The 14,559-nt window shown below is 42.0% G+C and overlaps 1 protein-coding gene across 1 annotated transcript in view; it reads right to left on the reverse strand.

Annotated features, from left to right (window-relative positions):
* Window positions 1-101: 101 nt before the first annotated feature.
* kcnh4b (potassium voltage-gated channel, subfamily H (eag-related), member 4b) overlaps window positions 102-14,559 on the reverse strand; it is a 77,109-nt gene continuing 62,651 nt past the window's right edge. The window contains exons 9-13 of the mRNA XM_055657126.1: window positions 12,769-12,968; window positions 10,995-11,244; window positions 6,360-6,574; window positions 3,700-3,738; window positions 102-538 (exon numbers count right to left, since the gene is read on the reverse strand). Coding sequence (XP_055513101.1) covers window positions 173-538; window positions 3,700-3,738; window positions 6,360-6,574; window positions 10,995-11,244; window positions 12,769-12,968 — 1,070 coding nt within the window. The 3' untranslated portion in view covers window positions 102-172. The remainder of the gene's footprint in view (window positions 539-3,699; window positions 3,739-6,359; window positions 6,575-10,994; window positions 11,245-12,768; window positions 12,969-14,559) is intronic.

Here is a 14,559-nt window from a genome sequence, read left to right on the forward strand (position 1 = left end):
TCATTTACTATCTTGCCTCATGTATAGTTGGCTGCTGGCAATACACTTGTGCTGTGCATTGTTCATCCTGTGTGCAGAGTAATGTATATTAACAAGAGGTACCACACGAGTGTTAAATTGAACGTCAACAAGCCAAGTGTTATTTTTTTGGATTATTTACGTGGTGATATCATTACCTAGGAGTTAGGTTAGGGGGTCCACAACAGTTCAATGATGGTAGAAGGAGTTTTGCTGGATTTTGGATATTGTCATTTCCACCACTGTACATGCTGTCTTCTGTATTATGCGGGGGGCTTTCACCCCTCCTGCACTTCCCTGGGGATCGACTGCCATGTCGCAGCGCCGAGTAATGTTTTAGTTCCTCCCCCAGCAAACTACCAAGAGATCCTCGGCGGATCGGACTGTTCAATCCAGGCAGAGTGAGCTTCCTGTGAGTCTTAGTTGCTGGTGAGAGGTGTGAGTATTCGTTTGGTTCATCCTCAGTTTCCAAAATGGATGAAAGTTTCTTTGTGGAATTGTCATCGCTGTCCAGTTGATTCTGAAAATAATGCATTTGTTCCATTAGCCTGTGCATTTTATTTTAGTGAAATCTATAAAGAACCAGATTCTTACATTTTTTAAGCATTTTCCCACCAGTTTCCCACTAATGGGTTTCCATTAATCTGTCATCTGAAGAAAGCTACGAGCAATTGTGAATTCAAAGGTTCTTCCGTGAATTTGGCATCTCCAGTATGAAGCACTGCTCATATATGCCATCTCCATCAGACTGTTCAATCCTGACCTCTGGGTCTGTCTGTATGGAGTCTCATATCCTACCTCTGACTATGTGGGTTTCTTCTGAGTGCTTCAGTTTCCTTCCACATTCAAAAGATGAGTTAGTGAATTATTTGGGTGCAGATTACCTCTACGCTAAGTGGTTGATAGGAGAATTGGGGATTTAGTTAGCATCTGAGCGAGAATAGAGAATAGTTGTGGGCTATTAAGCGGGGAATGGGATTGATGGGGTTTCTCCGAGAGCTGGCACAGATACAGTAGCTTAAATGGCTGCCTCATATATTGCTAGAAAAAATGAACATGAAATGTTCCATTTTTTAATGTACGAAAAAGTATATATCTTGATATCACGTATCACTGTTAGGGAAGGCAAGGATTAGTTATAAAAGCAACTTTGATCATTTTATTTCCTCCTCACTTCCATCAAAGAGTGAGGAACAGTCCATTGGTTCTTGCTGTCCACTGGTGCTTCAGAAAGTAGCTGTTCTTCACATGTAGCCTCAAACAAGTTATGCAAGCAAATTATTTGAATGTAATCTCTCTGCTTTCTTCAACTACCTTCCACACATCTGCCTCCATTATCTTTTGCTGGGCAACATTCCTGTGAGATGCCTTGGGAAGTTTTTCTATTTTGAATGGTTCTGTATGAATTAATTAGTCATTGAATTAGAATGGAACCCAACATGTTTAATTTCTGAAGTTTCCTAACTGGGGCCAGGTTCTTCTGAATAAGAATTGTTCTTCTGCTTACCAAATACTATATTATCCCGTTCCAGTATGGGTACTTTATCTTTTTAGTTTATAGATATAGTGCAGAAAAAGGCCTTCAGCCCACCGAGTCTGCACCGATCAGCGATCCCCGCACACTAACTCTGTCCATCACGCACACAAGACAATCTATAATTTCACCAAGCCAATTAGCCGTCTTTGGAGTGTGGGAGGAAACCGGAGCTCCCAGAGCAAACCCACACAGGTCACGGGAGAATGTACAAACTCCGTACAGACAGCACCTGAAAAAGGTCCAGCAGAGACTGCACTTCCTGAGGGTGCTCAGGAAGAATAACATCACTCAGAGACTGCTGCTGTCCTTTTATCGGTGCTCCATTGAGAGCATACTAACATACTGTGTATGCGTGTGGTACACCAGCTGCACAGCGGCTCAGAGGAAAGCGCTCCAGAGGGCCATTGACAACGCCCAGAGGATTGTCGGCTGCCCTCTCCTTACCTTGGAGGACTTACACAGTTCCCGCTGCACCAAAAAATCCCAGAGTATCATAAAGGACATTTCCCACCCCGGACACTCCCTGTTTGAACTGTTGCCGTCAGGCAGACGGTACAGATCTACAAGGACAAGGACGAACAGACTAAAAAACAGTTTTTACCCCACTGCTATAAAAGCACTAAATGTAGCCGCCAAGGAACGCAGGGGCGAGACATACTAAGGGACTGTGGTACACTGTGAAATCGACAGAAGGATGGAGGGTTGGGTGTCTATGCGTGCTATTTTCGTGATATTTATTTTAGTTGTTTATCTTTTAATATTTTACCTTGTATGTATCGTTAGCTTTTAGAAATGTTTGAATGGTGCACTGACTGGCTGACATTTTTCAATTTTGTTGTACATGGTTCATGTTACAATGACAATAAAGAAACTATTCTATTCTACCAATAGTCGGGATTTAACCCAGGTCTCCGGCGCTGTAAGGCGGCATCTCATCCGCTGCTCCACCGTGACATCTCTTAGATGTCAGAATAAAGGTGAGAATTAATTAACTAGTGCAAATTACTGACCCCATTTAGAAACTACATAAAAAGCAGGCATTCATTGTCTGGGAATAGGGTAACCTGGGTAACAACAGTACCAAAAAGCCACACATATTTTCTAGGGTTTTTCTTTCACGTTTCTCATGTTTCCAGGAACTTTATGTGTTTTTTTCAGGAAAGTGAAACTTCTCGAGAGGTCTGGGCTTGTTTTGCATGTGTTCAAAAGACATGTTTAACTCTTCTAAGTTTAGTAGCCTCAGAGTACTAAGCTGATGCAGAAATGCAGGATACATCACCCATTGCTAAATGAACAGTAATGCAGTCAAGTAAATGAATCAGGTCGAGAATGAAAGGTTTCAACCCGAAAATTCCCCAATCCTTCTCTCCAGTGTTGCTACCTGTCCCGCTGAGTTACTCCAGCATTTTGTGTCTATCTTCAGTTTAAACCAGCATCTGCAGTTCCTTCCTACACAAATAAATTAACCATATTGATAAGAAGTATAAACTTAACAGTCACAAATCAGGAGGTGTAAAGCTGGTGGGGTCACATATTGCAAATATTTAGTGCAGGTAGGAACTGCAGATGCTGGTTTAAACCGAAGATAGACACAAAATTCTGAAGAAGGACCTCGACCCGAAACGTCACCCATTCCTTCTCGCCAGACATGCTGCCTGTCCTGCTGAGTTACTCCGGCATTTTGCGTCTATCTTCGTACCAAATATCCAGGTTGTTTGGGTGACTGGATAAATAGCACAAATATATATGTGTCTTATTTTTAAATTTTTGGCTATGTATATAAAAAAATATATTTTCAGAGTGGATGTTTTCAGGTCAAATTGCAGCATTACAGAAATGTAATCTACAGTAATTTATGTTGCATCAATGATTTGTGTCATTTCCTTTGTAATTCTCTTTTATTGTACTAGCCAGGAAATTAGGTCACATTGTTCTGATATGTGACAATAATAAACCTGAAACGTAACCTAAACCTAAACCTTGCCTGGCTGGATCCAATAGCAGAACAGCCAGTCTCACAGCAACAGTTCCCAAATGAATGAAATGTCACAGAATGTTATCCATCTTGACTTTCATTTCCGTTTATTGCTCGTTGATGCCACAATGTATAATGCACTACATTCAGAGTAAAATAACCAACATACCTGAGAGAGTCTTGGGGATTTGGCGCACTTTGCGATTCCCTGTGAAAACAACAGATGGAACGTTACCGGACTGAGGCAACAAACAAACTGAAAGAGCAGCTCCTCATATTTTGCTTGGGTACCTTGCAACCCAACAATGTAAATATTAAAGTCTCCAATTTCAAGTAACACCCCCAAACACTTGCCCCCACCCCTATGGCCATGCATACATTTCTCTCACTATCTATCACCACTACAGTCACCCCGGTCTTTTTCCCTCCTCCATACACTCATCTCCCATCCCCCATGTCCCATATTTCCCTTTTACAAACCCTCATTCCCCACCCCCTTGTCTCGTCCACTGATATCCCATCCTCTGACTTTACTTTTCACTCCTTTTATCTACAAATCCAACACTCCTTTATCTCCTCTAGCCTTTGTTACTTACTTTAACCGTCTGCCAATCACCCTTACCTCCACCCCATGGCAGGCTTTGCCTCACCCACACCTCTATGTTCCAGCTTTCTTCCCCCATATTCCACTTTTGAAGATGGGTCCTGACCTCTAAACGTTATCTGTCACTTCCCTCCACAGATGCTGCCCGACCTGCTCAGTTCCTCCAGCAGTTTGTTTTTCGCTCAAGGTTCCAGATCTGCAATGTCTTGTGTCTCAACTAGACCATCCTGTTCTATGTTCTATGAGGCCTTGGAATAAATTTGACCTCGGAACATAGATGCAGGATTTTTTTAATTAGTTGATGAAATCTAGGATTTGCCACCATTTATTGCCCTCCCATAGATGACATGGGGAAGGTGATGGTGGGATGCCTTTTTGAACTGCAGCTGTTCTGGTTATGGTTAAGATTCTATCACAGTGCTGTTAGTGGGTGAGTACTAAGACATTGACCTCGCAACAATAAAGGACAGACATACATTTTCGAGCCACGATGATGTGTAACTTGGAGAGATATTTACATTTGGTGATGTAGGTGTCACTTGTTTCTCCTAGTAGGAGTGGTTACCAGGTTGGGGAAGCTTCATAGAGGCCTTGAGTTGCTGCACTGCACCAAGCTGTAGCCATATTGTACTGGAGGTGGAGGGAGTGAATGCTTAAAACATACGAACATAAGAACCAGAAGAAAGACTAGACCATCCTGTCTCTCAGGTCTGCTCCACCATTCAATAACATTATAGCTAACCTGCCCTAGCCCAATATCCATGGATGCTTAGACCCATAAATCCATTGATCTTTGTTTTATGGTGGTGAATTTGGTGTCAGTTTATGGTATTAATGATCTCCATATATCCAGACAAATGAAGTACGATCTGTTATTGCTCATATTTTACTACAACATAGACAGAGGCCACGTCCACTTGTCAGAGCAACCCAGTCAATTCCATCTCCCCACTTTCACCCTGTATTTTTTGTTCACACAATATCCCAGGACCTGTACCTGGAAGGTGGAGGAAAGGCTTTGGAGAGTCAGGAGATGAAATGTCACCTGTCCACATACTCCAGAGATGCTACCTGGCCCGCTGAGTTACTCCAGCACTTTGTGTCTATTTGTGCAAAGCAGCTTCTGCAGTTCCTTATTACTCTATGATTAACTACTTTCTTTATTAGGGAGATGGGAGAGTACCAAACTGTGCTAACTATAAGCATGGGACTGTGCAGGGAGACAGTGATCAGAACTATCACTGAACACCATCCCATGGAAACATTATTCCACATTTTCATTAAGCATTTAATGTTCACTATTTTAAGGCTTATCGGCACTGTGGTGTGAAAAAGATCTGGAGTTTAATTTCAATTAACAACTATGTTAAAATAGGGCATGTGTTAATTTATCAGAAACAGAGAGAACATTTAAACCTCAAATACTTCTTACCAGCTGTTGAGAAGGAATTTATAAATGTTTGTACAGGATTTGATTTCACTGCATTTTATAACAAGAACAGCTGCTTCTCCACCAACACAATATCTAACGGGGGAAGTCATGAGTTGAGGTACTTCACCCCATCCTGTGGCTGATTAATGTAATCTTCTCAAGTGCAACAAGCTGTGAGCTCTTATCAACAAGACCAAATGATTGTTGGTGACTATATTAAATCCTATCAGAAGAAATTATGTGTATTGAGCACCGAACAAAGTTCTGCATCTAATCTTTCAAAATCTTCTAACCTTCATTGCAAAATCCTGACTACTTCAGATGAACATATTTGTGGAGTCCAACATGATACTCAGTACTGTGCAGCAGGTTTGTGATACCTCAACTTTCATCCTCCTGTAAACTTGTACAGGCCACCACTGTGACAGTTACAAACCAATACCAATACTATTGTCTCACAGTGTCAGAGACCTTGTCCTTGGGTTTGGTCTAGGTGGACTTTGAATGTTCTCCCTGTGACTGCATGGATTTCCTCCAGGTGCTTCAGTTTTCTCCCACATCTCAGTGTAAAAGTGATCATATTCTTGGAAGACAATTACATGGACGTAGAATTGTATGGACAGCTGATAAAGCACAAGGCCACTTGAGTAGTTCAATGAATTTATTCTCAGAATTGAGAGATCCTTTAAACCATTTGTCTGCAAAATTTGTTTTTATCACAAATTAAGATGCCCAATATATCACATGCAGTGTAATTCCTGGAAGAGAAATATTTTCAAAGGTATTATCTTACCTGTGCTTCACATCCTTCTTCAAGGTTGAAGGTCAGGTCACGGTGGATGTTCGACACAAACTTGCTTGAATACTCAGGATAGAGCTCCAACACTTCAAATAAGCCTCTCAGACCGATGTATTGCAGATCACAATAAGTTAATGCTTTCACATCAGCATTTGTTTTACTCACTTGGCCCTTCGATGAAAGATCTGCACCAATCAAGTCTCCTTTGCCTGCAAGGGAAAGCAATGCAGAAAATCTTCAGGTCCCTTAGACAGCAATTCATTTTAGACCCAAATCCTTTTGGAAGAGGTCAACTGGGGAAGGTAATATTGACCAGAGGTTGACTTGGAGTGTGCAGTGATACTTGGAGTGTGCAGTGATCAAAAACAGGAATAGGAATGTGTTTCCTTTGTGAACCAGAGTTACATTACAGAAAGATTTACAAGTGGGTGAGATATAGTGTGAGATAAATCACACATGGAGCAAAGATAACGCAAACGTTCCTTTCTGTCAAAAAGTCGATAGTTGTAAATAAAATCTGGTGCCCAATTGACGTCAAAGAAATTGAGAACTGGATATCTATATTCCTAAATCTCTGATCTTGACCGCTTTTGGCCTACTGTGCTGCGATTTCCGACAGAACGCCGCCACCTACGGCCGTCATTTTTGGCCACCTCGCTCAGAGCCACCCTCTGCCTTACGGTGCAGAGGATTTTCCCCATCGATGACAAATCAGAGAGATATTAATGTTTTTTAAAAAAATCACCATTCTCTCTGCTGCCCCTGCTGGAGGGCGGGGGAGGGACTATAAAACCAGGAAGTGGTGTGCTTCACTCAGTCTCTGCAAGATGGATGAAGCCAAGGGTCACGTCTCTCTGAGCTCTGAATAACACTGAACAAATGTCTACACAACTGTGAGTACCCTTAATGTGGTTTGAAAATGAAAATATGGTTTGTTTGAAGTAAAAAGGCACTGCCTGCAAATGGTGGCTTGGATGCTTTGGCTTGAAGTTGAAAGGCACTACTTACTGCAAATGGTGGCTTGGGTGCTTTGCGGCTTGAAGTTGAAAGGCACTACTTACTGCAAATGGTGGCTTGGGAGCTTTGGCTTGAAGGTGAAAGGCACTACTGCAAATTACTGTAAATGGTGGCTTGGGTGCTTTGGTTTGAAGTTGAAAGGCACTTCTTACTGCAAATGGTGGCTTGGGTGCTTTGACTTGAAGTTGAAAGGCACTACTTACAGCAAATAGTGGCTTGGGAGCTTTGGCTTGAAGTTGAAAGGCACTACTTACAGCAAATGGTGGCTTGGGTGCTTTGGCTTGAAGTTGAAAGGCACTACTTACTGCAAATGGTGGCTTGGGTGCTTTGGCTTGAAGTTGAAAGGCACTACTTACTGTAAATGGTGGCTTGTGTGCTTTGGCTTGAAGTTGAAAGACACCACTTACAGCAAATGGTGGCATGAAGTTGAAAGGCACTACTTACTGTAAATGGTGGCTTGGGTGCTTTGAAGTTGAAAGGCACTACTTACTGCAAATGGTGGCTTGGGTGCTTTGGCTTGAGGTTGAAAGGCACTACTTACTGCAGATGGTGGCTCGGGTGCTTTGCTTGAAGTTGATGGCTTGAAGTTGAAAGGCACTACTTACTGCAAATGGTGGCTTGGGTGCTCTGGCTTGAAGTTAAGGCACTACCGCAAATGCACTTACTTCCTGTTTGCACTGTATATTGATTTTAGATAAAACGCTAAACTTACGGCTGTAATTTTTGGCCATCTTACTCAGTCCCCTCTCCGCTGAGCAGGTGCAGAGAATTCTTCCCATCAATGAAAAATAAAAGTGTTATTAGTGTTTAAAAAAAATGTTGAGAAACTCTCTCCTGTCAATCACGTCCTGAAAGCTACACCTTTTCCGGGGGGAGGGGTTATAAAACCCAGAAGTGTGGGTGTGGCTCAGTCTCTGCATGATGGGTGGGGGAGAGGTGACTCTGAGCTGTGAATCAACTGAACACACTGAATGTCTACTGAACTGTGAGTTTGGTGTTTTGTGTGGTTTTATGGTGGTTTCACCCTGCATGAAATGGTATGAAGCTGCATTTGAATTTGGTGGCCTTGGACCCTGCTTGAAGTGGAATAAAATTGCACTGAATTTAGTGGCCTTGCACCCTGCTGAAAGTGGTATGAAACTGCACTTGAATTTGGTGGCCTTGGATCCAGCTTGAAGTGGTATGAAACTGCACTTGAATTCGGTGGCCTGGCACCCTGCTCATAGTGGTAAGAAACTGCACTTGAATTTGGTGGCCTTGCACCCTGCTTGAAATGGTAGGAACACAGATTTGAATTTGGTGGCCTTGCATCCTGCTTGAAATGGAACTTCAAGGAATAGTCATGAGTCAACTGCCAGCCCACCAGCTGTGAGTGAGCTGCCAGCAGATCAGGCTTGAGGGACTGAGCTGCCACCCCAAGAACCCATACCAGCACTCCAGAAAGTCCCCCCCCCCCCACCAATATTTGGGAATTGGTGGAGAGGTGGAATATTGCATCGGGGGACCAGCCCTCCCATGTGAACATGGGACCCAACGGGTCCCACTTAGTCTAGTGAACTATATAAAATTGTTATCTATATTAATTTTTCAATTTCAATCAAACTTCAATGGTCATTCATCCTCATCTAAATCATTTAGATTAAGTAGCACAATGGAGCTATATCACTTGAACACCTGCACATTGCACAGGATCAATGATCCCCCATTGTGATCGAATTCCAGTTGAAGTCTTGCTATTGGAAAGCCACTGAGTAGACACCTGCCTCTTTCACACAGTGGAAGGAGGTACAATGCAAACATAAGACACAGCAGGAGTTGTGGGCAGAGTTTCTTGAACCTGATCTTCATTGGATAGTGCATGATTGAATGTCTAACTGAGTGAATATTTTTGTCTGAACATGTACTTTTTAATGTATTAATTCAAAGGATGTGGATATCACCAGCCAAGCTGGAATTTAATGTAATTGAACATGGAATTTTACAGAACAATCCAGCATCTTTGAGAATTGCACATGATAAAGATATTTAACAGCACCTTTAATATTTTTTTTGAATGCTATAAAAAAAAATCACTCAAGCTTATTGGGTGTTTCTAAATAAGACACAAAGTTGGAGTAATTCAGCTGGACAGACTCTCTGGTGAACATGGAGATGTGATATTTTGGGTCGGGCCCGGACTGAAACATAATTTATCCACGTTCTCCAGAGATGCTGCCTGACCCCCTAAGTTACCCCAGCACGTTGCGTCCTTTTTGGTTCACCAGCATCTGCAGTTCCTTGTTGTCTAGGAGTTTCTGAATCGTCGGACCTTCTTCAGAGAGACCCTATCGTTGAGAAGAATCCAGATCCCATTTATAATTCACTGCTGCCTCCCTTGCTCATTGAAAAATGACATTGAAAGATGAAAGGCGAAAATTAGCCAGTTTAATAATTGAATTTGAATTGGAGAAGGGGATTGTCCACTAGTTCACGAAAAATTGCATGATGTTCTCACTTTGCAGCGCATATTACATAAGCAAGTCAGTGAAATAACTCCCTCCTACTCACGTTATATAAACTTGTAGCTTAGCAACTGCAACATGGGTTAACACTGCCAGAACATAATGCATAAACAAAATAAACTAATTGGTGCTTTGGCAAAAATTTAATCTACTTCATGACCATTGTCGTTCAACTTAAGATGGGAATATTTTAAATCAAGGAGGTTGCACTTTGTATCTGATTATCTAGAAAAATAAATCATCAGAATTGGAAACCAACATCAAAAGAGAATAAGCTGGAAAATTCTACTGTGTATCCTAAATGTGATGTTTGTTTAAAATGTGATTTTTCAAGCAGACTTGAATTCTATGGTTAAAAATAGGATTTTTTCTCACTTCAAAATTGTCAGCTTTGCCAGGTTCGTAGCATTAGATTATGAGAATATTGCCAGGACTTGAAGGCCTGAGGTATAGGGAGAAATGTCAGGCAAGCTTGGACATTATTTCTCGGAGCGCTGGTGGCAGTGATTTTATAGAGATGTATGAGATCATGAGGGGAATAGATAGGGATACTATTTTACCCACAGTAGGGGAATCAAGAACCAGTGGACATGGGTTTAAGGTGAGAGGGGCAGATTTAATACGAGCCTATGGGCCAACCCTCACACAGAAGGTGATAGGTATATGGAACAAGCTGCCAGAGGAGGTAGTTGAGGCTAGTACTACAATAACAACATTTAAAAGACATTTACACAGGTACATGGTGCAATTAAGAATACTTGAGTTTAACAAACTAACTGAGTCAAAAAAATTGGTCATAAGTACATTTAAGGCTGAGATTAAGTAAACAGATACATAAACAGACAGACAGATATATTTTTGGACTTTAAGGGAGTCAGAGATAGTGGGGACTGGGCTGTAAAATGGTTCAAGGGACCATATTATGTCCTTTTTTAGTTTCTTCTGTTCTGAACCTTAGCTGCTAAAATATTTCTTCCTGCTGACTCTCTTACCCCCTTTTAAAAACACTGCCCTTAAAACCTGCCCCTTTGACCAACCACATCCAACAAAAGTCAATATATAAAATGTAATGTGAAAAGTCAAGCTAAGCTCAGACATTGTGAGACCTTACCAAGAATTGCCAATACCACGCTGTCCTTCAAAACTTCCATGGAGCCTGAGCACACAAAGTAGTTTGCTTGCAAGGCGTCCCCCTGTCTGATGAGGTACTCTCCTGGGGCGCAGAAAGAGGTTTTGATGTGGAGAGACAATGACCTCAAGCACCCACGACTGGCCGATATAAAGAGAGGTAACTGCAGAATCTCCTTGTGTAGGTGCATGGCAATGTCGGCACGGAGCTCATCTGGGAAATCCCGCAAAAGCTGCAGCGAATAAAGTGAAGTTTAGACTGTAATTTTCCAGACGTATTTTTGTACAAAAATAAATGGACATTCACTGTGATGAGAAAAAAATATAATTTGGATAGCACAGTGGTGCACCTAATAGACTGCTCTCAAAGTTCCAGCAACCCAGCTTTCATGCTGACATCTAATGGTGCCTGAGTAGAGTTTGCATGTTCACCCTGTGGCTGCATACATTTTACCCCATGTGGGGTTTCCACCCATATCATAACGACATATATGCTGGTAGGTTAATGGATTATTGTAAATTGTCCCTAATGTGTCAGATGCAGCCAGCATGGTCCTGCATGGGCATATTGAAGAGAGGGAGTGCTTGAAGTCTGGAGAAGAGGGAGCAGATGGTCCCCCTGACCTACTTGCTTTAGTTAATACATGCATGGCCGTGCGGCATTATAGGATAAGCACATCCTAATCAGCTAGTTAAAAAACCTAGTGGATTTTAAAAAGCTAAATAGATCAGACAGTTTTCAATTAAGAGTTTAATCATTGCTGGAAAGAGATATGACTTTCTTTGAAGTTATCCCTGCTACGGCAGGTATGTGCCTGCCACCTCTCCCGATTAGAGCCGTCAACATAGAATGAAGACAATGTTCAGGGTTCCAATGTTCCAATGTTCCAGTCTATTATATCAGAGATCTAAATTTGAATCAGGTCTAGCCAGTCCTATTTTCTCTTGACGTGGATCAAATGCAGTTTGAGAAGCTAATCCATTTTTCAGTGCAAACAAAAAAATGACAAGTCTTTGCTGATCTATTTTGGCATGCAGATCTTCCAATAATTCTTTTCTAACTCTGTCTGTATAATTATTGTGTGAAAAAATGAAATATACCAGTGCAGTGAGTAAAACTGGTCTTCGCTAAAGTATTAATGTGGTGGGTAATGTAACCATAATTTCAAGTAATTGTGTGGAAGATGGGTCCCTACTAACTACTGTTATGGCAGGACAGGAGGATCTTCATCTGGCCCTCGCCGCTCCAAGATCACAATGAAGAGCAAAGAAACCACTGATTTTGTTCTTCAATCCCTTCTCCCTGCTGCTTCAACTCTCACTTCCCATTCTCGGGGAGGATGCTCTATCTAAACCTGAGACTATCTGTTCAGCTGCCTACTTTTTGGCCCTGAAGTCAAACGTCCTCTCACCCTCCCAGTCTAGGTCCTGTAGAATCAGCACTCTCCACTCTGTGATCTATATGCGTCTATCCCACTCATGAGATCCATCTGGTATCCCCTTAGGAATGCTCCTCTGAAATGTTGACCTCTTGCTGGATGATAATTCACCCTCCTCAGGAGCTGACCCACTCTAGAGGGAGTGTGAATTGAAACGATACACCATATCTGTGCTATGGTAGATCTCACTTGAATGATATACTGTATAGAATGGATCAGTTCATCAGAACACTGACTTCCTCTCTCAGGTGGTAAAGAGACTTTGTGTTTGTAGATCAGACTGAATGAGTGTAAGAGCAGACATCTTAAATATTGTACCTCGTTGGCATCAATCCCGTTATTCACTGACCAGGTGGTCTGGAAATACTCAAGCATTCGTTGCTTCAGGCTCTGCGGAAGGCAGTGAACTCGAATAAACTCTTTCAGGTCCTTCATGCGAGTGTGGTAGAGAGAGCGCCTTGAGTACATACGTTGGATGATGGCAGTAACATTCCCAAACACAACAGCATGCATCAGAGCTGGAAGAGAAAATGGAATAGGTGAAACGGAAATCTAATTTCCTGATAAATTATTCAAATAATTATCAGTTCATGGCTTTTTGAGTTTTGTTCCCCAATTATTTCCAGAATCAGCTGCTTTCAAAAGAATTATTGGAGTGAAATACAGGTAGCGTGGTCCCTAGCATGGCCTCTAATAACAGTAAAATGGATGAGGAATTTAGGGATTTAGGATGGTGTTGAATAATATGACGACTATTTAAGGCACCAGTATTAGGAAGAACAATATACAATTGTACCTTTAACATCCTAAAAAGACCAAAGGCACTTCATATGACATAGTGGATACTGAAACAAAGAATATGTGAAGGAGTGACAATAAGCAATATGGACAGGGGGCATTTTAAGGATGGTTTTGAATCAAGAGAGAGAGTTGGAATGGCTTGTGGTGTGAATTCCTGACTGAAGAGAGATGGATGCCCCTGGTGAATTAAATGAAGTAGGGCATGAACAGGAGGCTACAGGCGGAGATATACAGAGGTTGCAGAAGGATGTATGGCTGGGGAATGTTACAGAGTTGGAGGAATAAGGCTATCGGTGGTTTTCAAAGTAAACATGGGAATTTTCAAATTGTGTGTCGGTGAAAAGAGGGCTATCCAGTAAACGGTCGATGGGTGGCTGGCCAATTAAATGGGGTCGGATGCAAAGCATATATGCTTTCAAATGGGATCACATTTATGGGCTTTTATTGGCCTGCACATGTAGACCTAAATACAGATTATGAAGCTACACTCGATCTCTACTCTGTGAAGGTACACCTAATCTTTGCTCCGTGAAGCTACACCTGAATCTGCCCTGTGAAGGTACACCTGAGCCTAGGACTGTGCTTGTACACCCAAATGTGGGCTTGTGAATTTACACCTGAATTTTGGCCCTTATGAGTACATCCAAAGTCAGGTTGCAGGGGTAGACATAAAAATGGGTGTGCGAATGTACGCCTAGACTCAGGTCGACACGTGTATGTCTAAAGTTAGGCCTGTGCGGCATTCCCAAACAGTGGTCTGCCTACATATGCCTGAATACAGATCTGTTAATGTACACTCACACTCGAGCCTGCACATGATTTCCTGAACACAGGTCAGAACTTCACTTAGTGCATAGTTGCCAGATTTGGGGGCTGTATATACGCGAACTGGAACTCTAACCTGTGTTCCATAAGGCTTCATGGTGAGAACACTTGAAAAATTCCAAGAGGTGAATTTATTGAGTAAATAGATAATTCATAAGGAAATCATGAGTCATGTCATCAACTGGATACTTTTCAATCACTAGAATGAGCCAAAAGGGAAGTCAGCAGAGTATATATTCTCTCTTTTTTTTGTCTGTTTTTTTTCCCCGATTTGTCGATATTACATGGCTGCACTTTGTCGCGGCAGCAGAATTGGTGGCCGATTAGGAAAAGGGAAGATGCAACGAGACCTGGGTGTCATGGTACACCAGTCATTAAAAGTAGGCATGCAGGTGCAGCAGGCAGTGAAGAAGGCGAATGGTATGTTAGCATTTATAGCAAAAGGATTTGAGTATAAGAGCAGGGAGGTTCTACTGCAGTTGT

The sequence above is a fragment of the Leucoraja erinacea genome, chromosome 27 (assembly GCF_028641065.1).
Source record: "Leucoraja erinacea ecotype New England chromosome 27, Leri_hhj_1, whole genome shotgun sequence".
Lineage (NCBI taxonomy): Eukaryota > Metazoa > Chordata > Chondrichthyes > Rajiformes > Rajidae > Leucoraja > Leucoraja erinaceus.